This window comes from Melopsittacus undulatus, chromosome 4, assembly GCF_012275295.1.
Source record: "Melopsittacus undulatus isolate bMelUnd1 chromosome 4, bMelUnd1.mat.Z, whole genome shotgun sequence".
Classification (NCBI taxonomy): domain Eukaryota; kingdom Metazoa; phylum Chordata; class Aves; order Psittaciformes; family Psittaculidae; genus Melopsittacus; species Melopsittacus undulatus.
In genome coordinates, this window is record NC_047530.1 from 76,630,547 (window position 1) to 76,657,375 (window position 26,829).

Here is a 26,829-nt window from a genome sequence, read left to right on the forward strand (position 1 = left end):
TTTTCTTATTTTGTCACCTGAGCCTTGTCCTTCACAAACAGAAAAACCTCAAAGATTTGCCAGGGAGTTAGTCTGCTAGTGGTTTCCACTTGACTGATACAATAAATAAACAGCTGTGACAGTCTGTAAGTTGATAACTAAATTAAACTCTTATGATGACTTTCTAAATATTTTTATGTACACCATCTTACAGTTTTTTTTCCTATGGATATTCCTGTCTGCTGCTTGTAAGGCCACATATTAAAACCTTATTGTAATGTTTTATGTAAATATATAAAGAATATTTGATGGCTAATATCTGCAATGACATTTATCTTCAGAAGCATGTTATCTAGCTCCTGTGCTCAGATAAATGTCATAGGAGATCTGTCTCTACGGTATAGACACAATGTAAATACATATATATTTACCCTCCTGCTGTTTTTCAGCAAGGAAGCTGTTCCTGATGACAGCCAAAGCACAGAAAAGAAAGACAGGGGAAATGAAGAAGAATAAAACCCCTCGTTTTGGGAACACAGGAGTGGTAGGTTCTGTGTACTGTTCAACTGGTACTACTTTGTAGACTGCTTACCTTCACTGAAATTTACATACCCATATCCTCAGGACTAACCATTATAGTAACTGTATGGAAGAACAAGCAAACAAGCAAACAAACAAACAACCCTCTACAGAACATCAGCAGTCTTTGGATCTAAATATTATAGAAATTGAAAAACAATAATGGAGGTTGAAAGGAAATAATTGAAAACTGTCACAGGGGTATCACACAGCTTTTGCTCCCCACGTATTTGACAATGTAACCTTAAAGTAAACCCAGACAAGACTTCAGAAGCAGGAGAAGAGCCATGCTGGCTCCTTAGATGGGTGCTCCCACAGGGTTTCCCTGCATGATTTTGGCCAGACACAGCAGTATCAGGTACAAAAAACCTAATGGAAATGTTCTGTACTTTTGTTGGCCTGGGGGTGCTAAACCAAAGCAAATGTTTTCCTCCCATAATGCCAGCCATCCCATGCACCCCTCCTGCCTGCATAACATGCCCAGGCATGAAACAGGCTCCTTGAAACAACTGACAGATCAGGAATAAAGCAGAAAAAAAATCAAGAATCACTTTGCATGGCAACATTGAATAAAAGTGCAGTTATCTACTTGCATGCAATCATGAGGAAAGTGGGAAAGATCTTCAGATAAAGGGGTTTATTATGAATTATTTGATCAGATCAATTATTCATTCTGAGGCCCAGTCTTCTATTTGGCCTCAGGACAAAAATCATTTCTATTGCCAGCAATAAGGCATAAATGTTAATATATGTATTGTCTCTTTCATTAACTTAAATAATTATAACTAGATAGATAACACCAAACTATATTATATGAAGGAAGCAACTGCTCTGAACTATTGTAAGCAACATTGCCATTTCAAACCATTAGATAGAAATGCTTCTGCCTATAATTTTCAATCAGCCACTATATTGTTCAAAGCAGCTGACTGACAGCATAAGCACCATGTAAGTACCATATCTTCACATTTTATTCAGGAAGGAAATGAGAGCATAAAGCTTTTGGTGCTAGAATAAGTTGATGGATTGATTTAGCAACACCAGGGACATATTGTGCTCAGATATGACTGCAATTGCTCAATTATCTCATAAGTGACAATGATTTCCAAAGATTTGTGATAAACATGCTAAAGAAGTGAAACTCCACCCTTTCCCCCCACTTCTTTTCTAATTATAATTCTCACTTGGAGGCAGATCCTTGACTTTTGGGATACAGAAACATTCACGAAGATGCTTTAACTCATCTTCTTCATCTAAGTGAAAAGCAAGTTTCTTGTCTGCAGGACTGCATCCTAGCCGCAAGGCAGTTTGTTCCAAAATGGTTGCTGGTAACACAGGAGAAGATGAATCCATTCTCAGGGCATTCAATTTCACCTTAAAATGAAAAATACCACAGTTTAGCTTCTGCAGTATGCATATTCACAAGTGGCTGATAAACAGCCATTAAAACCACATCATTCAAGACCAAAATTTACTTGACTTAAAGCTTTTAAAAAGTGAAATATTTGAATAATGGTAAAACCAATCAATTCACGTATTACCAAAGCAACATATTGCTGTAATCCCCAAACACCTTTTTTTTTTTTTGTAGATGCAATGGTCTTCCCCTTATAAGCTCTATCAGCAGCTTCTGTTCTCCCACCAGACCAGTGCAGTTACAAGCACTAAAATGTCATTCACAATTTTGAGATCTCAAAGCCAGAGAGAGTATTATTGTTTTTGCAGTCTGTGCTCCTGAAAATAGCAGGTGCAAACTACATTGATGGTGTTTCCGGGCTGTGCAACGCTCGGCCTCTTCCAGCTTTTCTGCCTTAAAAATACAAGAGTGTATTTGTGTACAGCTGTGCTCAAGTACAAGGGCAGGATACACATGGCAGACAGAGACATCATTACAAATGTAGATTTCTAGACCAGAACCTTTAATTAGTATTCCCTTCTAGCTATACCAAATATCCTGGTGCTTTAGCTGTTTGTCTTGGGGAAGGAGAGAAGTCAAGCTGCGCACATGACAGATCATAGGTTCTAACAGGATATCCAAAACTAACTCCAAAATTTACAAGCTCATTGATCTTGATAAGAAATGGAGATATGTACCTGTAATGCTCGGAGACATACACCACGATGTTCAAGATAGCATTGATGCACTTGACTTTACAAATATATTAGCAAAGAAAATTTATGTCATGTACTTTACACTTCAGGGCAAAACTTTGTCAGTGCTGCCTGCTGTGTTCTGTTGCAGAAGGAAGTCATGGGGTTCATTGAGGTGCTTGGTGGTTGGCCCAGTTTAGGGAACTGTATAGTTAGACAATAATCCCTGCCTTTCAAACATCCCCAAGAGTATTGGTACAAAAGAAAAACTCTAGCATATTGGCCAAAATAGGGCAGATTAGCACATGATATGCAGCACAGAGCCACCAGAGAATACAGCTTTTTTTCTGTTTGAGAAAGAAAGTACACAACCTCCATAAGTACCAGCTATCTTTTCTTAAAAACAGTAGTATACTACAGATAGTTATCTAGAAAGCTATGGATAGAACACTGACAATTACGTGGGTTGTAGCCAACTGAGCATTACATTCATTGTCACTTAACCTTGCTTGTTCTTTTGTAGAAGAGGGATCCTGAGAATGAGTGTGATGGTATATTTCAAGTTTGTTTGTTTGTTTGTTTTAAATCCTTTATGACACATTTGTCTTAATTATTTCACAATGAATCCACAAATGCAGATTAGGTTTTTTTAATCAAATTTTTTTTGCCAGCCTCTCAAGACCATCTAGGAGAGCTTCATTGATACATAATGGAAGGACAACAGTTGGCATATAAAGCCCTAGCAAGCACAGCCTCATTAGTATCAATTTAACCAAACCTGTTTATACTCTAGCCAAACAGCCAGAATGGTGCTAGTTAACTGATTTAATTTGCTATCATTCATTTACGATAAGAACATTTTCTTTCTCCTCTGCAGACTCAGTATCTTATGCAGTAGCAGTTTTTCTTTTCCCAGTAGCACACAGAGTTAAAAAAAAAGAACAAAAAAAAACCCAACCAAAGAAAAAAGTCAGTTGAGCTCTTTAAGACCAGTTTTCATTTAGCTAATATTCACCTTTCCTAGGAGTTACTGGAGATATCCTATTTCTGTGCTATCTCCACACAGGTTTTTCACACCTTCTTATTGTCACCAAATTTATTTTTCCCACTCATTCATCCTAATCATCCCTTAGCTGATAAAAAGGAAATAAAATTGAAAAAATGCTTGAAAAAAAGATATTTTAATATCTTGTTTGTCAGAGTGCTTTTCAAGGTTTCTAAGAGGCAGAGGGCTGCACCCAGACAAGCAGTTGGGTGTGATGCTAAAGTGCCTGAGCTGGCTGGAAGCAATACATGAGAGGGTCATGGACACTATAGCCATCACTAATACAGGCAAATTGTTATAATATAAAGATACTGTACGACAACTTCAGTTTCACTTCTCCAAACTACCAATTTTAAGAATCCATGGGCTTAATGAGTAAATCAGTGTTTCTTTTCAAGAAATCTTGAAATAGGCACTTAGAAAGTAAAACTGCTTCTTGTTTCCAAGGCCCTATTTCTTTGATTTACAATACTAGTATGGGCATTCTGATTAAAGCATGTCCACTACATACTCACACAATTGAGATATAGTCCTCTATTTTTAATAATGAGCATTTATAGAAAATTATGGCATCAATCCTTGGAGAAGTGGCTGGAATTCAAGATTCATTGTCTTCTTCCAGATAAAAGCACCACACAGTAGTCTGTGAGGTCTTTTCTACATAGGTAGAAACCCCTTTCCACCTGAGCTAATGTCTTTTTTTGCTCCCCAGTGACATAGCTCCTGAAGTAAGAAGAGTTGTCCTGAAGTAAGAGGAGTCACCCTTTAATCTCTCTAAGCACATAGCTCACTTGAGTTAGGAATATTTGTTCAGTGATGCTCACTTCCTCCAGTCCCTAAGAGAGAGACCAGGCAGTGTTGATACTCCCACCACTTATGTCCTCTCCTGTACCCCTATGAGGAAGGTTTGGGATCCTCTAATGTTTATCTCCTGGGGTACACACAGGCAATGCCAGCTAATTCCCCTGTAATTTATGATCAGGAGATGGGTTATAAGGGTGCTTGACGTTTGGTTCTGTACACCAGATCACTCTCATCTGGCCAGTAGATTCTCTGCTTACACCATGTGAGCAGAGCACAGCATCCTAATATTTGTCTTACTAGTCACAATTTTTCAGTAAGGACACAAAGTTGTTACAGTGGATTTATGACTGTCATATTCCAGGTCATCCACTGACCTGTCTGGCAAGCATAGATGGGTTCTGTTTCCATTTGAGGCCTGACCCAAACCCCAGTGAAGTCAGTAGGTGTCTCTATTATGGAAAAAACTTCTTGGTCAGGCTTTTGATTCCCTGTCATTGCTGTAGTTTGCTGCATCTGATCAATGACTTACATTTACTGTGATTCTTATTTATATTAAATTTTGACAGCAAATATAATAACAAATACAAAAATCTAGAAGCCAAAAATTATTAAGTGCTCAGAGTTACCTGATTTAATACAAACATTATGAAATAAGATAAAACTACTAAAATAAAATCAATCAAAAACCTATTGAGGAATGAAATCCCAGAGATTCAATTCTGAGACCAGAATAAGAAAATATTTTTGCCTTCAAATGGGAATTAGGCTTCACAAAGAGGGAATACCAGAATTGCTTGGGTTTTTAGTTTTTCTTTTTTTTTTTTTTTTCCAACTGACGTTGCGGATTTTTAATTGCTGAAGAAGAACGTCCCATGAGATTATTTTACAGTAATTCATGAGTCATTTGTTGGTTTCTACATGTAGAGGAAATATATTTGTATAAGAACAGCACACCTTTATTCCATCCCATTATCTTCATTTAGCCAAAAGCTATATTCTGTATCCTCTTCAAATTGAAATTCAGACCCATCAGTCTAAAATGTAATTCCCACCTTGAGAATTATAGAATGCTTAGGGTTACGGCTGGAAAGGACCTTAAGAACATCTAGTTATAACCCCGCTGCCATGGGCAGGGATTCCCACTGGCCCATGTCACTCAAGGCTCTGCCCAACCTGGCCCTGAACACTACCAGAGATGGAGCATTTACTACTTCTTTGGGCAGCCTGTTCCAGTGCCTCATCACCCTCACAGTAAAGAACTTCGTCTTTATATCTAACCTGAACTTCCCTTAAGTTTATCCCATCTCCCATTGTCCTATCACTATAGTCCCTGGCAAAAAGAACCTCTCCTGTATCCTTGTAGGCCCCCTTCAGATACTGGAAGGCTGCTATGAGGTCTCCACGCAGCCTTCTCTTCTCCAGGCTGAACAGCCCCAGTTTTCTCAGCCTGTCTTCATAAAGGAGGTGCTTCATCCTTGTAGCCGTTATCATCCCCCTGATCATCCTCATGGCCCTCACCTGGACTTGTTCCAACAGTTCCATGTCCTTCTTATGCTGAGGACACCAGAACTGTAGTCTCACAGAGGTAAGGCTGACTGGTCTGTAGCTCCCTAGGTCTTCCATTTTCCCATTCTTGAAATTGGGGTTTATATTACCTTTTTTGCAGTCATCAGAAACTTCACCTGACTGCCATGATTTTTCAAATATGATGGATAGTGGCTTAGTAATTTCATTCACCAGCTCCCTCAGGACCTGCAGATAGACTTCATTAGGTCCCATGGACTTGTGCATTCAGGTTCTTAGGTTCTCGCACCTAAACATCTCCTACAATGAGCCTCAGGTCTTCATTCTCATAGTCCCTGCATCTGCCTTCCAAGTCTTGAGTTGCTTGGCTAGAGCACTTGCCTGTGAAGACTGAGGCAAAGAAGTCATTGAGAACCTCAGCCTTCTCCAAATCCAGGGTAGCCAGTTCTCCCATTTCCTTCCAGAGAGGGCACGCATTATTTCTTATCTGTCATTTGTGAGAAACATACCTATAGAAACCTTTCCTGATGTTGCTGATATCTTTGATGTCCCTGGCCAGACTCAATTCTAACTGAGCCTTAGCTTTCCTGACCTTACCCCTAGCTTCCTGGACAATGTCCCTGTATTCTTCCCAGGCCACCTGCTCCCACTTCCACTTTGTATAAGCTTCTTTTTTCCTTCTGAGATTCCTCAGCTGCTCCTTATCCATCCATGAAGGTCTTCTGGCCTTGCCCCATTTCCTTCTTGTTGGGATGCAAAACTCCTGAGCTTGGAGCAGGTAATCCTTGAATATCGGCCAGCAGCTCTGCTCTCCAGGGCTATATCCCATGGAACCTCACTAAGCAGGGTCCTGAAGATTCCAAAGTCTGCTCTCTTGAAGTCCAGGGCAGCAAGCTTGCTGTGTGCCCCTCCCACTGTCCTGAGGATCTCGAACTCGACCATCTCATGATCCCTGCAGCTAAGGCTGCCCTGGGGTGTCAAATAAACCCTACTCTTTATCAGGATTTTTTTTTTTCAGACAACTTAAGAGTAAAAATAATCACAATTTTAAGTGAAATGACCTGCCTTCACTACCAACTCAAAAAAAAAAAAAAAAAAGCATTCAGGTGTTTTTTTCTTCCTTTCCTTGAAACTTTATTACACTTTGTGACATAACAAATAGAGATGACGAAGTCAGCTTCTTTTTTTCGCTTTGCTCTTATAACTCTTGCAGAGAATTTTCCTGTGCTGCATACTGATACAATGTAAAGGATTCACCAATGTCTGTTGGCAGTCTTTCATTTTCAGAAAGACCATATGCAATTTAAATTAAGGAAACAGTCATTATTGAATATTTTATCAGCAGATACCAGCCTCACTGCTTCATCTCCCATTTTAAAACTATCAAAGACAATAGGTGAGCATTAGTCAGCCACAAGTGACAAATATCCTGTTTTGTCCTTTATGCATAATTTACTGACTGAACAGAAAAAAAAGGTGTGAATATTACCAAGCCATTTTACCAAAGTTACACAAGAAGGTCCATTAGGCTTAATTATAAGACTGATAATTTGTCCTACTTTTAGATCCACTTCCGATATTTCTATAAATCTACCCCTCTGTCTATAATTGTATATTGATGTCTGCTCAAAAAAACAAAACAAAACCGTGAAAACTGTGAAGTCCCCTTGTCCCCCCATTAACATTTTCTTCAAATATTCCAAGATGTTACTTACAGTCTTTCTACCGAGCACGGTGCTAACAATGAATCCCTGACTAAAAAGCCGTATCAATATACTCAGAGCAAATGTCCAACGTCCTGCACTTTCTGTCCTCCAACAGCTGTTTAACAGGTTGCTAAATGCAGCTTAGCCAACAAACCTTTGGTGTTTTCAGGTTAGTGTCCAGATGAACTCTTTGGAAGGAAAACTGGTGGTGTGCACATGTATAAGCATACAGGTCCATGCTGTCAAAATCCACCCACTGAAAGCACTAATAGCACTCTGAATTGAAGTTGCTTTAAAAACCAAAGGAAAACCACAGAAATGCACAGCACATAAGGGCTTATACTCCTTCCTATCTTCACACAGAAAAAAATTCTTTCATGGGCACAATTTTGCAGAAGAAAGTTCCTACAAAGCATAGCCCAAAGCAGTGCACATTCTCTATTACTTCAGGTTAAATACATTTCAGTGAATTGTTTAAATTACAGAATTGCAGAGAAAGAAAATCTAAACATTCATACCTTACCCAACAACAGATACACAACTGTGTAATTAAATAAGTTACGTAGCACAGTGTCACAGCTGCAGCAAGGGACTGTGGCAGACAGGAATTATAATAAACTCAGTTACTTAGAGTTATTTAGGCACAGGTTGACCTTCGTGTCAAGAAGTGCTATGGTGTTAAAAGTAATTTTACATACAAAACTCAGTTTTCCCCCTCCACAGTGAAACCACATTACCCAGCAGCTGGCAGATGTCCTGAGAGAGGATGATGAAATTGTTGTGCAAATACTTATTGCTGTATGAAGAAACAGTCACGTGCCTGATACACCAGACTTTGACCCACACAGGAACCAAACATATGACCTCTGAGAGTTAACCAAAAACCAGATGTAGATAGGTGTTGCAGTTTTTGTTACTGTTGTTTTTGGTTTCCCTCCACCTTTGACACCAGGGAAAAATTTAAAGCTCTGATTAAATTAAGAAGGCACTCTTTTCCCATACAGGTACAAGAATACACACATAATTATAATGAAAATGTTTTTAAACCAAAATCTTTCACTTTAGTGGAGGAGCAGATCAATAGCGTAACAGATAGAAGTTAGCAATGGTCATAGCTGCATGACAGAGGGAGTTGTGGGAACTTACACAGAACATGGATTCACCAGGGTGGAAAACAGAAAAATTAGAGAACTTAAAGAACAAAGCTGATATCTCTCTTTACTCTTTCTAAACATTATCGCAAACCAGTCATGTTAGCCCAATCCCCTCAATTCAAACTTGAATGACACCCATTCCTACACATAGCTAGAGCATAATCATCTGGAAGCAACAAAAATAGTTTTGCTCTACTCAGCCTCTGAAGTTGGTGGGGGGGGGGAGGGGGGGGAGGTGATGGGCAGGGAAACAAACAAAAAAAACAAATGAGGAGAAATAGAGAACTATGGGGGCAAAGTGGTCAGAGTTGTGGACTAAAAATGTAATTCTGAGGTACAAATATATCCTGGTAATATATTACCCCCACAGTAATGCTTATTATCTGCATTTCCATTTTAAGGAAGCACCAATATATTTTACACTCCTGAGCTGTAACTTTTCATCTTTGCTAGAAAAAACAAACAAGACAACAATCACACAAATCACTTAATATTGACACAAAATAAAGCTAACCTCTATCCATCAGTTCCTGGAGTGTTGTTACCCTGTTTTGCACTGTCAGATGACTTTTTGCACTTCCCACTAACTTGTTGTGTTCACTCCACCAGCAAGACAACAGGACTGCTGCTCAGGAAACTATCACCAGCAGTTTGGGCTAAGAAAGAGAAGTGGGAGACTGAGGCACTTCAGCTACTGAGGCAAGAGGGATTCAATGTCTCACTAATCCCAAAAAGGTATTTATTTCTTGTTTAATTGGCTATTTAGGTCAACCCAAGATGAAATGCACTGCAACTTTTCATTTTGCCTGTGAAAATAAAACTACACAAACAGTAGAGTGAAAATTTTCCCACTGCATTTTCCTGAATTTTACCTTTGATTGTCAATGGTGGCAGGAAGGCAGCTAGCTTGCAAAAGACCACATGTTTATAGACTTTCATGAGAGTAGGAATACTGACCCCCTTCTTCCCAGCTATTCTTCTTAACTCTTCACATGGAATGAAAGAAAAACAAAGAGAAAAACCTTTGCCCTTAAATTCAAGGCTCAAAAATCAGAAAATATTTCTTCTTGGTACCTTTTTTAGCTGCAGAACTAATCTAATGGTCCGCACTTTTTTTCCTGTGATGCTGTGAAGCAACCAGAGGGCTGGTAAGGGAGGAGGAGGCACTGCAAGCCACAGGGAGACCAGTGTACAAGAGGGTAAGGCCACAAGAGCTAGCCAAAGCCCCAGCAGGCAGTGGCTGATGAGGCTGAGAAAAGGCATAAAGCTCAGTATAGGGCAGTCCTGCCATCACCCTCTCAAAGGAGCTGTTAGGTGAGTGGTGGAGAGGCAGTGACATTTGACAGACATTGAAAAAAAAAGAAAATAAAAAGAAATTAAAAGAAAATTGAGAAAGGATTTGCAGATTTTTGGGAAGATGAACTCTATATGTCTGGAAGCAAGGGTTGTATGGGGTACATAGGACAAAGAAGGAATTAAGGGTTGGACAGGCAAACACATTTTTCATACCAGCAGTTTCCCTGGCTTATTCAGACAAGGTGCTTAACCATGTTAAGCCACTAACTGCCAGACACATCCACAAGCATGCTGACACTGCTTTATCTCATCCTTCACCCTAACCATTATGATACCCACGGGGTATCTGTCACTGCCAGCTCCAGGCTCACCGAAGCACGTTTGTGCGCTTGTCACAGGAGCATCGTCCCCGACTGAAAGAAACTGTGTGAGCTTTTCCACAGGAACACCAATAAAGCTTGCAATAAACATATTTGATAAAACACATGCCTTCTTCTCAAGACATGTGACAACAACAAGTAACCAATGGTGCCCTAAAGCAAGCCACTCCATGCCAGGGTGTATGCCAGGACACATGGCTCATCAGGTCATGAAAGCTTGCCTTGGCCCTGCTAGCCCAAAGCACTCTCACTGGCAAGAGGTTAAAGTGACCCTGCAAAACCAGAAAGATTCTCTTTATCAGAAAAAGGCAAGTCTTACCTAGGATGAGGTGGCCTGGAACACCCTCAGGCAGAAAAATGCTGTGGTTTCGACAGTCTAAAATGAGCAGCAAGGCAACAACGTATCTGAGCAGCACACACTGCACCCTTAGCGTAGAGTTTTGCTCAGCACACAAATGCTTATTAAAACTAAGGTTATAAGGCACACCCCACAGCTGTTTTTCAAAGCATACCTTCTAAACCTTATGATAGCATGGTGCAGGTCTCAGGCCTAACACCAATGACTTGGTAAACACCAGCATAAAACCCTTGGATTTCTTCCTTCTATCAGCTTTCTTATTGCTTCTCTTTTCTCTCTACCCTATTAACACTTCAGCTCTGCCTAAAAAATGCACTTTTTACCTCAGGCCACATTTAAACCCTGCTTTATCAGGATTCCCTATACCTGCTCCCACTTACTTTGTTCTCTTTCCCAAACACTAGAGACTTGTATTTTGCTTCTGAAGTGATATTTTGCTTCCCTGAAGCTCCCTTCAGGGAACATGCATATCTGGCTTACTTGCAGCAGTTGATCACTCTGGTTGTGCAATTCTGATTTTTGATCTTCTAGTAAAGACCGAAAAAGCCTCGCTCAGTACATTTAGCTTTACTTTATGGAGTTAACTTTCCATAACTATGATCCAGGGTTTGCTGTTTGGATTGTGGGGATTTTTTAATTTATGGAGCAGATAATAATAGCTCCCGATGAATTACTGGCTGCCTTTTGGATGGCCTAAGTAACCTCCCAAAATCTTCTTGCTTGTCTGAAGCAGTCTTCCCTGTTTCCTTTACATTAGACTGTAGGCACACCTCCTGAAATACATATGGATTTTTCCCTGTTATGTGACCTGCTTCTAATACAGTTTTTCTTCAGGCTCTGATTCAGTTATCATTTAAATTTCTTTCTTCTGAGTCCTAAAACATATTATTTTTCCTTTAAAATTTCTTCTTAAAGTAGAGTTTCTATGAAAAAAAAATAGAAATAAGAAATTCTTTAGTTTTCTGCAGTAGGATTTAGGGAGAAATATTCCATCACTGTACTAACAATAGTAATTCACAGAAAGGGACAATAAGGGAATCAGAGACAAGCGATTTTCATGTAAAGGAAAACAACAGTAACTCCCCTCAGCTTTGATAACTCCATGGTAGCTGCAATAGCAAGAGAACGTATTTTGAATAGATGAAATTTCCTTGTATCTCTCCAAGTTAGCAGTTACTAATAAAAGATGACTGCACTTCTGATGCTCTCACCAGCATTTCCAGGCCAAATGCACATACATATATGTTTTAAAAGCCTCTAAGGAATGGTTTATCACTGCTGTTTATCTTAAAGTTTTTTAAGGGATAAGAGCTTTTTCTTTTTTTTTTTTTTTTTTACCGTTGTCAAATATTTGGTCTTAATGTTTGCTTTGGACACTGAGGAAATTTCAAGCTGTTTTTACCAAACACAGGAACAGGAGGGGGATGTGTCTGTCCCTTCCCAAGAGAGCAGTAGGATGACAGCCAAGGGTAAAAACAAAATGGGGAACCTGGCACCCATTTTTCCCATGGCATCTGCTTGCTATGCTTTGCACAACCTTCTTAAAAATAAACACAAGTGCTTTGGAGATTTATTTTCAGCAAATCTCCCAATTACTCTTTCTCCGTTGTCCTCTCAAACACAGGTAAAGGTGTTTGTACATCAGATACAGACTCCTTCTATATAGCCACTGTTTCATCTACAGGCACTCACCTGCCAAATGACCCCCTGTGTATCCAGACTCTTACAGTACAAGAGAATTTTTGATTTCTTCATCTACTTGTAGCACATTTCCTGCCTGTGGTCAGTTTCTGAGAAAGAGGAAATCAGTGACAGGCCAGATGCAATGGGATAACAATAACAAAGCTTTATTGAGAGGCTCCCTACAATACCTGAGCTTTCATTTTTCTTAAATATTTGTGTACCATGTCTTTTCTGATGCACTTCATACCACTGCAGGCTGACTGATAGCTGAGGACATTAACTGAAGTGAGGTAGATAAACAATCCCAGTGCATTTTCCCTCATTCCCTTGCCCCCTGTTTGCAGCTCCATAAAAGTGAATGCACTTCACACTTTCATTTTTATTTTTAAGCTCCTGCAGCAATTACCATCTGGAGCAAGACTCATGGAGGGAAGAAAGAAGAAAAGACAGGTCAGAAAATAACAAGCTAAGCTTTTACTAAACATGCATTTAAATAAATAAATAAATATTAATGAGAAGCACCATGTGGATCCAGACTCTCTAAAAGCTGAAACTGCAATGACAGGCGATGACTGATTTAAATAGTATGCTACTGTTCTGTATGGCCTTGAAGCAGTAGAGGAAGCAATATTACATAAAGGATCATGACAGGCAGCAAACTGGTGTGTGACACCCGAAGGAGGCCACCATTTAAAGTCAGCAGTTACTTCGGAAGGGGATATATTCATACATGTTCTGTGATAAGAAACTCATTTTGCAGTTTTCTATCAGTGGGGATTTAACAGCACACATTCAAAAAGCAGTAGATCTTTTCACCAAAGCTGAAATTCCTGGAAAATAACACCAAATAACACAAGAAAACCAACAAGCTCCTGCATTAAGGCCACCAAGGCACAGCATTACTCTTGCGAGGGGACAGAGGTGAAGAGAAAACATTGCCCTTTATTCACAAACCCTGCAGGTTCTGAGGGATCTACAGATAAGTACCAAACTCTTTCTAGAACTAATATAAATCCCTGTGCCACTCGCAGGAGCCTTTTGACATCCATACACTCAGTCCCTCCCTGGCCCCAGATTTAAACCTCCCAGCCCTCCCTAGCTGCAGATTTTATCTTTGCTTGATTTGCTAATAAATTGGTTACGCAGCATATCAGACCATTATCTGGCCACAGACTAAATGAAGCTTTTGCCAATATCCAACTTCCTATCAATATCTATAATCCCTAAATAACCCTCTGCTTGAATCCCCTTCTGCAGACAGTGACTCAGCAGTCTCAGGGCTCCTATTAGTATTCTCAGAGAGTTTTCAGAGCATTTTAAACCTACTGTCTCACTTGTGCTGTGATCAGACCTATCAGTTTGTGGTGAATTGCTCTGAGGAAGGTTACAGGTCTCCATAGGGACTGTGCATGATCTTTGAAAAGTGCATTTCCCTCTAGCAAGACTTAAATGCTCAGGAGAGATACTAAAGATCACTCAAAATATATTATTGAATACTTTGATGCTATACTCTCCTTCTGTGTTATCATATAATTAAAGTATATTAAAAGGTTCCCTAAATACCAAGTGCATTTGCATGGAATAGATTTGTGTTTTCCAAAGCCAGAAGAAAAGAGCTTTGTATCATTACAGGATATGTAACACTTTTTCTGCAGTTCTGCAGAATGGATTATAAGCATTTGACAGTGCTTTTTTTTTTTTCCCCAGCACCAATGACTGTTGTGATAGACATTAGTTAACTTCTTTGGATTGTTTTTTTCCTTGGTAATGGTCCACAGTCAAAATGAAAAATAAGAACCTTCTGGATCGTGTCTTGATAAGGTCAGATCGTAGAATTTTTCTTTCTACCAATTTAGCCAGGCTCTCTCCTTCCAGAATACATTTACTCAGTAATAAACATCTCCAGACAGCCATGCTGTACAGACTGGAAACAATTAAGCCAAGACTGGGGAAAGCAGCACATGAATAAATATTCCACTTTAATGAAATTAGACTGAAAAATTCAGGAGCAAATGAAGTAAAAACATTTTCAAATAGTACTATTTAGACATATTTGTAAAAATCTGTGATCATGCACATACCTTATGCAATTTTTAATATCAAACTATGCATAAAATGTGTTAGGTAATCACAAGCCTTTGATGCTGTAATGCTGTTGTAAAGCACTAGGCACACACTAACTTTTGGGGCACATAATTTAATGTCTAGTAGGAAAACCAAAGAAATTTAGCCAATTTTCTTTAAGCTATATAAAATGAAGCCTGCCAAGCAACAGGTTAAAAGGGTTTGTCTTACCAAATTAGAAAAAGGCCAAAAATCAGCATATGTCAGAAATGAGTTAACAACTTACACTATGGAGAAGCCTCATCTCTCAACGAGGTAAGAAATTAAGCAAATATGTTTAGCTGTCCCAGCTTGTTAGAGATCCAAGTAAAATTCCCCTGTAACTACAGAGCTTTTAAATCATCACGAACATTTCACCAGATCCTAAATTCTATAATTTTGTAATTTTTGCATAAATGCATTTACCACTTAGGCATCACACACTTAAATGCAAATCCACTATCTGCTTACTCACAATAAGAGAACAAAAAACACTTGTGCCTTTATTTTTAATTAGGTTATCCTCCTACACCTCTCCTGTCCAATATCCTCGAATAGTTTATACAGAAATTCTAAAATAATTTAGAATTTAATAGCTGTACATCATGTTTGAGACATCTCTGGGTGTGATTTTCTCAAGACACTCAAAACTAATATAAAACTAAACTTGGGTTTTATAAAGCACTATTTCAACTTGGAAAGTTCATAGCATTTTCAAGACGAATTAATGAACGTTGCTAATAGCTGGATCCAAGTTGTAAGGCATTAGGAGGACACAATCATGAGGAAAGGCAATATATAACCTTTAGATGTGACAATTAGAGATCAATTATTAGAGCCAGAGAAGAGCATTCGAAAGCAGCTTCTTCATTAATCAAAGATCATCTCAAATTAGAATGTTTAATTATTTGCCAAGGTTCTTTGTATTTTCTTCTGCACCAAGGGAAAAAAAAGAAAAAAAAGCCAAGTTCTTTTTGAAAACTGTTAGCTTTTTCAAGATTTCATTTTAACATGATTTTAAAGCAAAAATACTAAATATTTTAAAGAACATATCAAACAGCAAAAGTATCATAACTCAGAAAAGTACACTGAAGATGCCACAGCTGCTAGTTTTTAATATAAGTCTGGTGGGTATCATTAACTACTTGGATGTCCAGCTACATGGAAAAGATGTTTTAACAGAAATGGCAAGAAAGGAAAACATGTATATATTCTATGCACTATAATGATTTCGGGCAGGACATATCTGAGTTTTAGATTCTTAAACAACTGAGCATATCCAAAATCTAGAGTGGGAAGCAGCATCATGAACAGGCACAGAAAGGTTAGATCAGCTGGTAGGTAGAAAATACTGGGCATGGGCATCAGTGTCTGCTCCCCTGCTGCCAGAAGGAGAGCATCATCTTCCAGGTCAGAGTCAGTCCTCCAAGTGCAAACTGCAAAACATGCTGCAGGTTTGGTCAGCATTACCTTTCCTGGGCTAACAGCCATCACTGACCAAATCACCTTTATCTGCATAGTCTGACAGTTTAGATGATAGCTGGGAGAAGATACACCTCTACTGCAAGAAAGGTCTGTTGCAAACAGGAATTTTTTGACAAACACAGGGAGAGGAGAGCTTTGCAGAGACCCCTTTGCAGTTTAGGCAAAGTACATGAATCAGGAGAAATGACAGGTCCTAACTCATCCTTGTAAAAGATAAAGCAGGTCTCCTCTAAAACGGCTCTAAAAGCTACTAGGCTTAAGGAGTGCATCTTCAGCCATGACAGCACAAACAGGCGCAGGATTGGCCAACATGTCCTGCAAAGAAATCATAGTCATCCCAGAACACAGCTCTCATGCTCTTAGGGAAATGCCACCTGTTGGTTCTTCATGATGTACAGTCTATTCAACTTGTGCTTGGCACACCCACCATTTGTCTCCTAAGAAGGAGATAAACTCTTGGCAGGCACAACACAAGCTGCCCACAGGGCTGTGGACACCTGAATACCTGCTCATGTGTCTTTTCACAAAGTGTGTCCCAGAGTGACACTTTGGCAGTTATTCTTCAGTCACAGCCAGACACACATGTAGATATAGTGTCAGGAACCAAGCTGTTCCCATTATGAGATACCTTTCTTACATATATTTTTTTTTCTTATGGCTAATCTTATATTAAAGTCACAATGAAAATCTTATGTTCCTATTTGTTCAGTAAGGTATATCCTGAAACTTTATACAGATTTTCTTCTCATAGATGACCTCCTTGCAAGGCTCCGTCCTTTGTCAGCTAGGTCAGGATGATCCCAAGCATGTCCAGAGTAATTTCAACTAGACTTTTAGAATCATAGACTTATAGAAACTTTTATGTTGAAAAAGATTTTTACTGTTAACTTAGAACTGCCAATTCCACCACTAAATGCCCTAGATGTCCCTCAGTGCCACATCTACATGCCTTTTAAATATCTCCAGGGACAATTACTTCAACACTTCCCTGGGCAGCCTGTTCCAATGCTTGACAAGACTTCTGATGAAGTAATTTTTCCCTAATATCCAGTCTGAACCTCCCCAGGCACAACTTGAGGCCATTTTCTCTTATTCCATAGCTTGCTACTTGGATGAAGAGACTGACCCTCACCTCACTACAACCTCCTTTCAAGTAGTAGAGAGCAATAACATCTCCCCTAAGCCTCTTTTTCCCCAGGATAAACAACCCCAGTTCCCTCAGCCAATCTAGCTATGGTGAAGACACTGCCCTCCATGCAGTTAAAACCTCTTTTGCACAAAAGGGAGCAAAGAGGGGTTGGAGGTTCCTCTTTGCAAGAATATGAGAATACACAAAACCCCTTAATTGTCCCCCTAGCTCTTGCCTCAGAAAGGTTATTCTATAATCTTATTTTAATGAAGTAAAGGTACAATATGTGCTTCCTACTGGCATAAACTGAAGAAGGTTATACCAGCCAGAGATTTTGAGAGACACCGTCCATAAAAGTTATGTTACTTGACGTATGTGCACAGGCTGCATCTTTCTGGCAGATAGCAAGTTCCACTTGACCTTGAAGAAAAAAGTTGCCAACAATTTAGAACCATGTATGTGTTTCCATCAGCTTTATCTGCCTGTGAGCTCTCCACCATCCTTCTCCCATAAAGCGTTGAAAAACTGAGGCCATGACTTCACAGTCAGTTGCGAGACTTGAGTTTAAGATAAACTTGCTGCAGCAGGGTGCGTCTTTTCATTATGGAAGTTCAGGGGCTGCTATAGAAGGATTCCAGTATCTCCCCATGACTACTGTGAGTAGTTTTGTTTTGTTTTGTTTTTTAATATATATATTATATATATATATATTTTAATATATATATATATAATGATTGCATTAATACAGGTGCTGGAGCCTTGGTCAGCATTTCATATTGCCCCAGGCTGTTAAATGTATTAACCCACCTTGGAAAACAAAATACCTGCCTGGAGCAGTTCTCAATGCATTTCCCATGAAAAAAAGAGAAGAAAAAAAAACCCAAACAAAACAGTTCAGCTACTTTAAAATTGGTTGCATAAGTGATGAGGTATTTCAACAGTATACCAGGTTTAACCCCAACATATCCCCAGATATTCCTCTGCACCCCATTATAAATGCCTGAAAACAGAGTTTATTACTGAAGTGCTTGATCACAGCTTTACAAAAGACAACACCATAATTTTGTTGTCTCAGGAGCTGACTGGAAAAACACCTCACTGCAGGTGAGGTGTTATCATAAATTCTTATTAATCAATGTCTAATTTTGTTCTGTATCAAACATAAAGTATTACTATTTTCAAGCCTCTCAAAGCACTGTCAAGATGCAGTATCACCCAGGTTAAGGGCCAGTCCAAGTTCTCACATTCACTGCAGGCTTTTTCTTCAGTTCCTGAAGTGCAAAAGGTCTATAAATACCACCTCTTAGATGTCTCCCCAGTACAAGTCTTAGGGATTTCACTGCTGAAGTAGTACCCTTCTTCACCCAGAAGGTTATCTTTATGAAAATATATACATATAGTATATATACATGTGTGCAGCTAAAAAACCTCAGTGTCACAGCAAGCACTACTTATGAAGTCAGTCAGAAAGTACCAAAAGCTACAGCAGCACCGTTTGTGTTTGTGCTGAGGCTAAAGTGGCTGCTCAGCACACAGCATAGCAGAGGTATGAAGCCAAGTTTCCTTCTCCTGCAGAAGATATTGCCCTTTAGAGGAGCAGGTTCTCATCAGGAATCAGCAGTGATCCCATGCACAAAGCAATTGCATCATGGGGTCCATAAGAAAATTAGTTTGGAATAAAAATGCTAGTAATAATTAAGGAAACAGAAGAATTCTGGGAGAATATGCAAGGTGGTAACTGCCATATGAATGTACAGAACAAACGAAGTTTTTTATTTAAAAATCAATGTTTTAACACCATCTCAGTAATAAGGAGTGTTCAGTTTTAAGTCTGAAATCAGATGCTGGACTAATTAACAGTGTGTTGTTTAAATCACTTTCTCTACTCCGTTTTTTACTCTGACTTCAGGACAAATGTGATTAGCAGAGATTACATCCACCTGCATAAGAATATTTTCTAATTATTCATGTGGCTATAAATGACCTTTGGCAGCTCATAACATGATGAAAACTGAAGATGAACAGTACATGCCATTAGGAAAATAGTGCAAATCCTTCCCCCTTTTCCTTGGATTTTTTTTTCCTTCCTATGTTAAAGAAATAAAATTGAACACACAGTTTCATTAAGGTTTAAGATCTTCTCTTGTCCTGGCCACATACTTTCAGCACCTCTCTTGTGTCAGCACTGATAATCATACTACTGAGAAATCTTCTTTCTTATCCTTTTTCTTTTCTTTCTTAAATCTATCTTAATTTTCAGTCACGTCAGCTCCTGGTCCAGCTCACTATAAGGTCATTCAAAAGCAGGACTGCTGACTTATGTGGGAAATGCCTAGATATTTTACACAGACATAAGAGGGGATGAAGGGATGATGCTAACACATACTTGGACCTCATCAGACTAATTGCAAACTTGCAGCCTGGTTAATCCTCATCTGAGGTAGCATAGATGTCCATATTACATGACCTGTATAATCTTTCATGTTTTGTTTGTAACTATTAACTGCAGTACAAACATCGCACAATATAATAAAACAAATTGTTTCTGTCTGAAAATGTGAGGGGCAAACTTGTTAGATAAGATGAAAGTCTCTGCATTTCACTCAGAACATGCTTTACAGCTTAGCCATAAATACCTAAAAACCTTGTTTTCTAATAGAAATGTGATACAATTTAATAGATTTCATTTTTGGATGGCACGTATAGCACTAGAAAATCCAATGTGTCTCCATGGCAAACCTATGACTCAAAGACTCAATGTTAGGTTTTTAATACAGCTTACCTACAGGAACCAAGCTCATTCTAGCTCCAGCTGAGAGTTAACTCAGTCATAGTGTTTATTACAGCAGGCCACAAAATGCATTATATCAAACTAGTATTGTCACTAAATTGTGGTACATAGTTTTGAAGCAGCAATTCTAAAAAAAAAAAAAAAAACAAACCAAAAACAAAACCCCCAAAAAATATTACTACAGTGATTCTGAATAGTTGTTATTTCATAGAATTATAGAGTCATAAAACAGTTAGGTTTGGAAAGAACCTTAAGATCATCTAGTTACAACTCCCCTGCCATGGGCAGGCACACCTCACACCAAACCATGTCACCCAAGGTTTTGCCCAACCTGGCCCTGAACACCGCCAGGGATGGAGCATTCACAACTTCCTTGGGCAGTCCATTCCAGTGCCTCACCACCCTCACAGGAAAAAACTTCTTCCCTATATCTAACCTGAACTTCCCTTGTTTATGTTTAAACCCATCTCCCCTTGTCCTATTGCTACAGTTCCTGATAAAGAGAACCTCTCCAGTATCCTTGTAGGCCCCCTTCAGATACTGGAAGGCTGCTATGAGGTCTCCATGCAGCCTTCTCTAGGCTGAACAGACCCAACTTTTTCAGCCTGCCTTCATACAGGAGGTGCTCCAGTCCCCTGATCATCCTCATGGCCCTCCTCTGGACTTGTTCCAAGAGCTCCATGTCCTTTTTATGCTGAGGACACCAGAACTGCACACAGTACTCCAAGTGGGATCTCATGAAAGAAGAGTAGAGGGGCAGGATCACCTCCTTTGACCTGCTGGTCATGCTTCTTTTGATGCAGCCCAGCATGTAGCTGGTTTTCTGGGCTGCAAGCACACACTGCTGCCTCATGTTCATTTTCTCATCGACCAACATCCCCAAGTCCTTCTCTGCAGGGCTGCTCTCAACCTCTTCTCTGACCAACCTGTAGTTGTGAGTGGGGTTGCTCTGACCCAGGTATAGGACCTTGCACTTGGCATGGTTGAACTTCATGAGATCGGCATTGGCCCACCTCTCAAGTGTGTCAAGGTCCTTCTGGATCCCATCCCTTCCCTCCAGTGTATCAACCGAACCACGCACCTTAATGTCATCAGCAAAATTGCTAAAGGCGCACTCAATCCCATTGACCATGTCACTGACAAAGATGTTGAATAGGATCAGTCCCAACACTGACCCCTGAGGGACACCACTTGTTACTGGACTCTAATTGGACATCAAGCTGTTGACTAAAACATGTGGACATCCAATCAGTTCTTTAGCCACTGAGTGGTCCATCCATCAAATTGATGTCTCTCCAATTTAGAAACAAGGATGTCATGTAAGACAGTGTCACACTCTTCCCACAAGTCGAGGTAGGTGACATCAATTGCTCTGCCCCTATCCATCTACAGTTCCCTAGCCCCATCACAGGATGCCACCAAATTGTTCAGGCAAGATTTCCCCTTAGTGATGCCACACTGGCTGTTACCAGCTACCTCATTGTTTTTCATGTGCCTTAGCATGCTTTCCAGGAGAATCTGCTCCAAGATTTTGCCAGGCACAGAGGTAAGACTGATTGGTCTGTAATTCCCTGGGTCTTCCATTTACCCCTTCTTGAAAATGGGGGTTATGTTTCTCTTTTTCCAGTCATCGGGAACTTCACCTGACTGCCATGATTTTTCAAATATGACGGACAACTTGCTTTTCCAATTAGCGTATTATTTTGCAGATGGAAATAATATTTTTGTCTGATTATTTCTGTTTTCATAGAATATCCTTATTGTCCTCTTCTATTTCAAGTAATTATACTATACGGACATAGCTAACAATTCAGCAGCCATATAAAAAAATGCCAAAAATGTATGCAGTTACTAAAGCAACATTAAGTGCTTTAATAATCATTTTTGGTCAGGGCATATATGTTATAAATAAAACCAAATGCTATATTAAGCTTAAGTTAAAAAATATAAAAAATGCATACAGCAAGAATATTAGATGTCCTGCCAAACTTTGTATTGCAACTTTTAAATTCCCTGAGATTTTACTGGAAGTGATACTTAACCTTTATATGTCATGATCTTGGAATGTCAAGGTCTAAACTTCTATGGCCAGGCCAATTATCTTCAATTAAGCAATAAATGTGCAAAGGCTTGTTCAGTGCCAGTATAAATTTCCTAGCTTTATACTACACCTTCAGAAATACACTAAGAGTTAAAGCAGAATCACCTTCCAGTAACATTTTAATGAAACACACCTTAATGTAACTTCACCATTTAATACCTTTCATTTAGTTAGGTTTTACAGTAGCCTTAAAAAATAAAACTGCTTGGTTACCCTAAATTGAAATAGAAAGCATATTGTTCTAGTGCCTTACAGGGGTGTCTAACTATCCACCATGTATATTTCTTATGGACAATGATCATATAAAAGATTAACATATTGAGTGTGTTCATTGTAAAACATGAAATTTATTGGAGCAGTTAATTTTTCTAAAATTTACTATAAAATATTACAATCACCCACCCTGCAGGCACAATGGTAATATAAGCACAACATAGCTTGTTCACATCACAGAATCCCAAGGGTTGGAAGGGACCTCAAAAGATCATCTAGTCCAACCCCCCTGCAAGAGCAGGGAAACCTAGAGTACATCACACATGGTTCTTTTGCTTTTGTTATCAAAGAGGGATATGAGATAGATCTGAGACTTTTTTTCAATATGCATCAAAAATACCATTTCTTTTTTTTCTCAAAATGAACATATTCTACTGAAGTGACATTAATGAGATAAAAGACATGAATTACAAAGGTATGAAATAGGGATTATACAGGCTAGTCTAGCATTATCAGGGCACAACAGAAATTAACCAAATGTTAAGAGACCAGTGAGATACAGGGTTCTCCCTAATTTTCACTGTGTATATGAGCCACTTAGATCACATTTTGCTCTCTAACTCACTCCTAGCACACATGGAAGTTTTCAGATTCACAAAATTCCTTTTATGCTTTCCCTGACCCCCCAAAAGCCAAATTTTAGGGTGTAGAAAGAGAAAGCAATACTGGAAAAAATAAACCACAAATGATTTAATAAAATGCAGTATGCCATTTACTACCACCTGATGTGCCTTTTAAGCATACTTATTCACCCAACATGTGCAAAGGGAGTCTTGAAAATAGTGAAATAAAAGACCACAGTAACCATGTACTTTCCTTACTAAGTAGTAAGACCAATCACTTTTTATGCCTAATCACTTGTTTTTACCAAAGTAGTTCTTTACAAAATTGCAGGACTAGATCAGTCCTGCTATATTAGTATCACATTCACAAGGGTTCACCTGGATGATGCTTTCCAGCCCAAAGACGCCAAGTTAAATTAGCAAGGGTTTTGAGAGGAGAAGGCTCTGTGCCACAACAAGGTCACAGCAGCACAGAGAAAGACACCAAGGACCCTTAAGAGAAGCCCAAAGAAGCTATTTGCTAATAAATGGCAAATATCTCCAATAAGGAGGCATAAGCTCTCCTTCTTGATACAAAGAGAGAAAAAGGAGAAGTAAAGCCCTGGGTAGGTCCAGCTTCCAAGGAATTTCCTCAGCTGTTGACAGAGGCAGAGAAGAAATGCAAAACCATGATGCAGAGGACAACCCATGACTGCTGCTCATCACTGGGATTCACCTGGTCACACTAGAAGCAGATGCTTCAACTTTCTAAATTCAGGGGGCCAGCGCAATGGGCAAGTCTCACCAGAATCATGCTGAGAACTCTGGTCTGTCAAAATTGCAGGATCCAAGGTTAAAATATCCAAAATATATAATGCTGCTTTTCCATATAAATCCTCTTGTTGCTTCATGCATTGCTTTAATTTGCTATCTGTGCATGAAGTAAGTACATGTTGACTGGCACTGAGAAATCTGGGTTTAATCATGCAAAACAGGCAGAAAGGACTCCAAAGCACCAGACAGCTGGACAATGGATAACAGATTGCTGGCTGAAGCCACTAGCTATGTTTCCCTGCCTCCATCTTACTGCCACAAGGGAATTCATTTGGCTTAACGTTAACCAAAAAGAAAAAGAAAACAATAGTTTTCAGCCAGCCAGACTCAGAGAAAGTACCTCATTATTTACTGCAGTAAAAAAATATTTGGTCCTTTTTTCAAATGTTTTAAGATTCAGTCTTTAAAAATTGTTAAATAAAGCTGCTAGGTTGTAAATCTTTGCTGTTCTGTATTAAAGTAAGAAAACTTTGCTGACATTACATCTATTCTGCTGCAAAGTTCCGAAGTATATATGGATATTTTACGTGTAGCATATTCATATAGGTATATTATAACTGTACCACAAAATAAGGCTTTAACGTGACCTTGAAAGAGCCTGTGTTTGTTAATTGAGTTCTCTAGAACCCACTCCTGGTTTTCCTCTCAGTCAGAATCCCATGGGTAAAGTAATACTAAAAAAGATGCTGTTGTCAGATCCCTCATTTCCAGTTGTTTCCTCGGTTTCTGTAAGAAGTGCTGTAATTCAGACTCAAAAACATGCAGGTCATTTGCCAAGGTGAGCGGCTCCAGAAAGAACCCCTTCAACCCCGGAGCGAGGGGAAAACCCCGAGTCCAAAAGCCTCAGTTCTGACCGGCGGGACCCACAGAAGGAGCCTCAAACCCTCGCCAAGCCTTGCCCAGGAGGCAGCAGCTCCGCCGAGGCGAGCAGGGACTCACAGGCGGCGGCGCTAGGAGGGACCGCACCCCCCGAACGGATAAAATACGTCCCGGTGGGGGAGCGTTCGTGCCAGGGTCAGGGGCCTGTCTGGGAGCTCTGCTTCGGCTGTTCCGGTGGTGGCAGTGTCGACAGCAGGCAGAGCCAATGAGAGGGGAGGCTGCAGGGCAGTGCTGGGGTACAGAAAGTGCCTGCACTGGTCTCGTGGGGAGAGGATGCGCAATGGGCAGGGCTGCACTCGGTGTGCCCTGGTGGAGGTCCTCCTGCAGTTGGGGCTGAGTTGTGGGACGCTGTCAGTAGGCTGAAAGATGCCAAGGAAGCTGAGAGGGAGCTGGAGTTTGCTCCAGGCCCAAGCAGGGGGAGCAGGTGTCCACCACAGAGCATACAGGAAAGAAGGAGGACATTAATCCAGGAAACTGGGAGCTAGTAACACACACAAAAAGGTACACACACACAAAAATCCAACAAAAAAAAAAAAAGAGGACAAATGAAAACAAAGGGCTTTGCAGTTCTGCAGGGGGCTAATGAGGAAACACATACTGCACCAAATGAACATCCTGCTTGAGCCACGGGTAAAGGAGATCACTATTGGTGCTGCCAGAAAAAAGTGGTGGGTCATAGCAGTAGGGGACTCTATTTTGAAGGGCACAGAGGCACCCATCTGTTGGCCTGAAACAATTTCAAGGGAGGTGGGCTTGGATCTGGGATGTTGCTGAGAGGCTGCCTGGTCTAGTAAGTCCCACTGATTATTATCCTGTGGTCCATGTGGGTGCCAGTGATATAGACAGCAGTAGCCTGGAGAACATAAGAAGGACTACAGAGCCCTGGGAGAGGTGGTTAGAGGTTCTGGAGCTCAGATAGTTTTTTCATCAATCCTCCAGTTCAAAAGGGAGGACCTTGAAAGGTCAGGCAGATTTGGCAGGTTAATAAATGATTATAATGGTGGTGCCATAGTCAGGGGTTTGTTTTTTTAGAACATGGGGCTGGATTTGGGAGGCCAGGTCTACTCGCCGCTGATGGAGCTGGTCTGACAAAGAAGAAGAGCAGTTTTGGTAGGAGATTTGCCAGGCTGGTCAAGAAAGTTTTAAACTAGATTTGTTGGGGGAGGGGGCATCAGTCCATCCCAACACTCCCAGCCAGTTACCAGCACCTGTAACACATGCTTGGAGCAATGCAGAGCTATTTCAGCTGCTCCAGCTAATGAGTCCAGTTTATTTGGAGTTAGGCTCATATGCCTCTATATAAACGCCCATAGTACGATGAGTAAACAAGAGGAGTTTTAGATGTGAGCATGTCTATGAGGATATAACAGGCATCACGGAAACATGGTGGGATGACTCCTGTGACTGGAGTGTTGGAATGGAAGGTTACAGGCTCTTTAAGAAAGGCAGGCCAGGCAGAAGGGGAGAGGGAGTTGCTATTTATGTCAGTTGTAGGCTGAAGAGTATGGAACTCTGTCTGGTGACAGGTGAGGAGTCAACAGAAAGAGCTTGTGGGTCAGGGGCAAAGGGAGAACAGTGATGGGGGACATTACTGTGGGGATATGTTACAGACCGCCTGACCAGGAGGGCTCTGTGAATGAAGCACTCTATAGACAGATAGGAGCAGCCTCAAGCTGCAGGCCCTTGTCCTCATGTGGGACTTCAACCATCCTGGTATTTGTTGCAGGGACAGTATGGCCCAGCACAAGCAATCCAATAGGTTCCTCACCTGTGTGGAAGACAACTTCCTTCTGCAAGTAATAGAGGAGCCAACAAGGAGAGATGCCATGCTTGACCTCACACTCACCACCAAGGAGAGGCTGGTGAGGAATGTGTTGCTCCAGAGCAGCCTTGGCTTTAACAATCACAAGATGGTCAAGTTTGAGATCCTCAGGACGCAGAGAAGGGCACACAGCAAGCTCACTGCCCTGGACTTTAACAGAGCAGATTTGGCCTCTTCAGGAACCTACTTAGTGAAGTTCCATGGGATAAAGCCCTGGAGTGCAGGGGGGCCCAAGACTGTTGGTTGATATTCAAGGATCACTTGCTCTAAC

General features: G+C 40.2%; 1 protein-coding gene across 1 annotated transcript in view; it reads right to left on the bottom strand.

The window, feature by feature from the left end:
* Window positions 1-1,926, bottom strand: part of KYNU (kynureninase) — a 50,919-nt gene extending 48,993 nt beyond the window's left edge. Inside the window, exon 1 of the mRNA XM_031053360.2 lies at window positions 1,743-1,926. Within this exon, the coding sequence (XP_030909220.2) occupies window positions 1,743-1,911 (169 nt within the window). The 5' untranslated portion in view covers window positions 1,912-1,926. The remainder of the gene's footprint in view (window positions 1-1,742) is intronic.
* Between the last annotated feature and the right edge of the window lie 24,903 nt (window positions 1,927-26,829).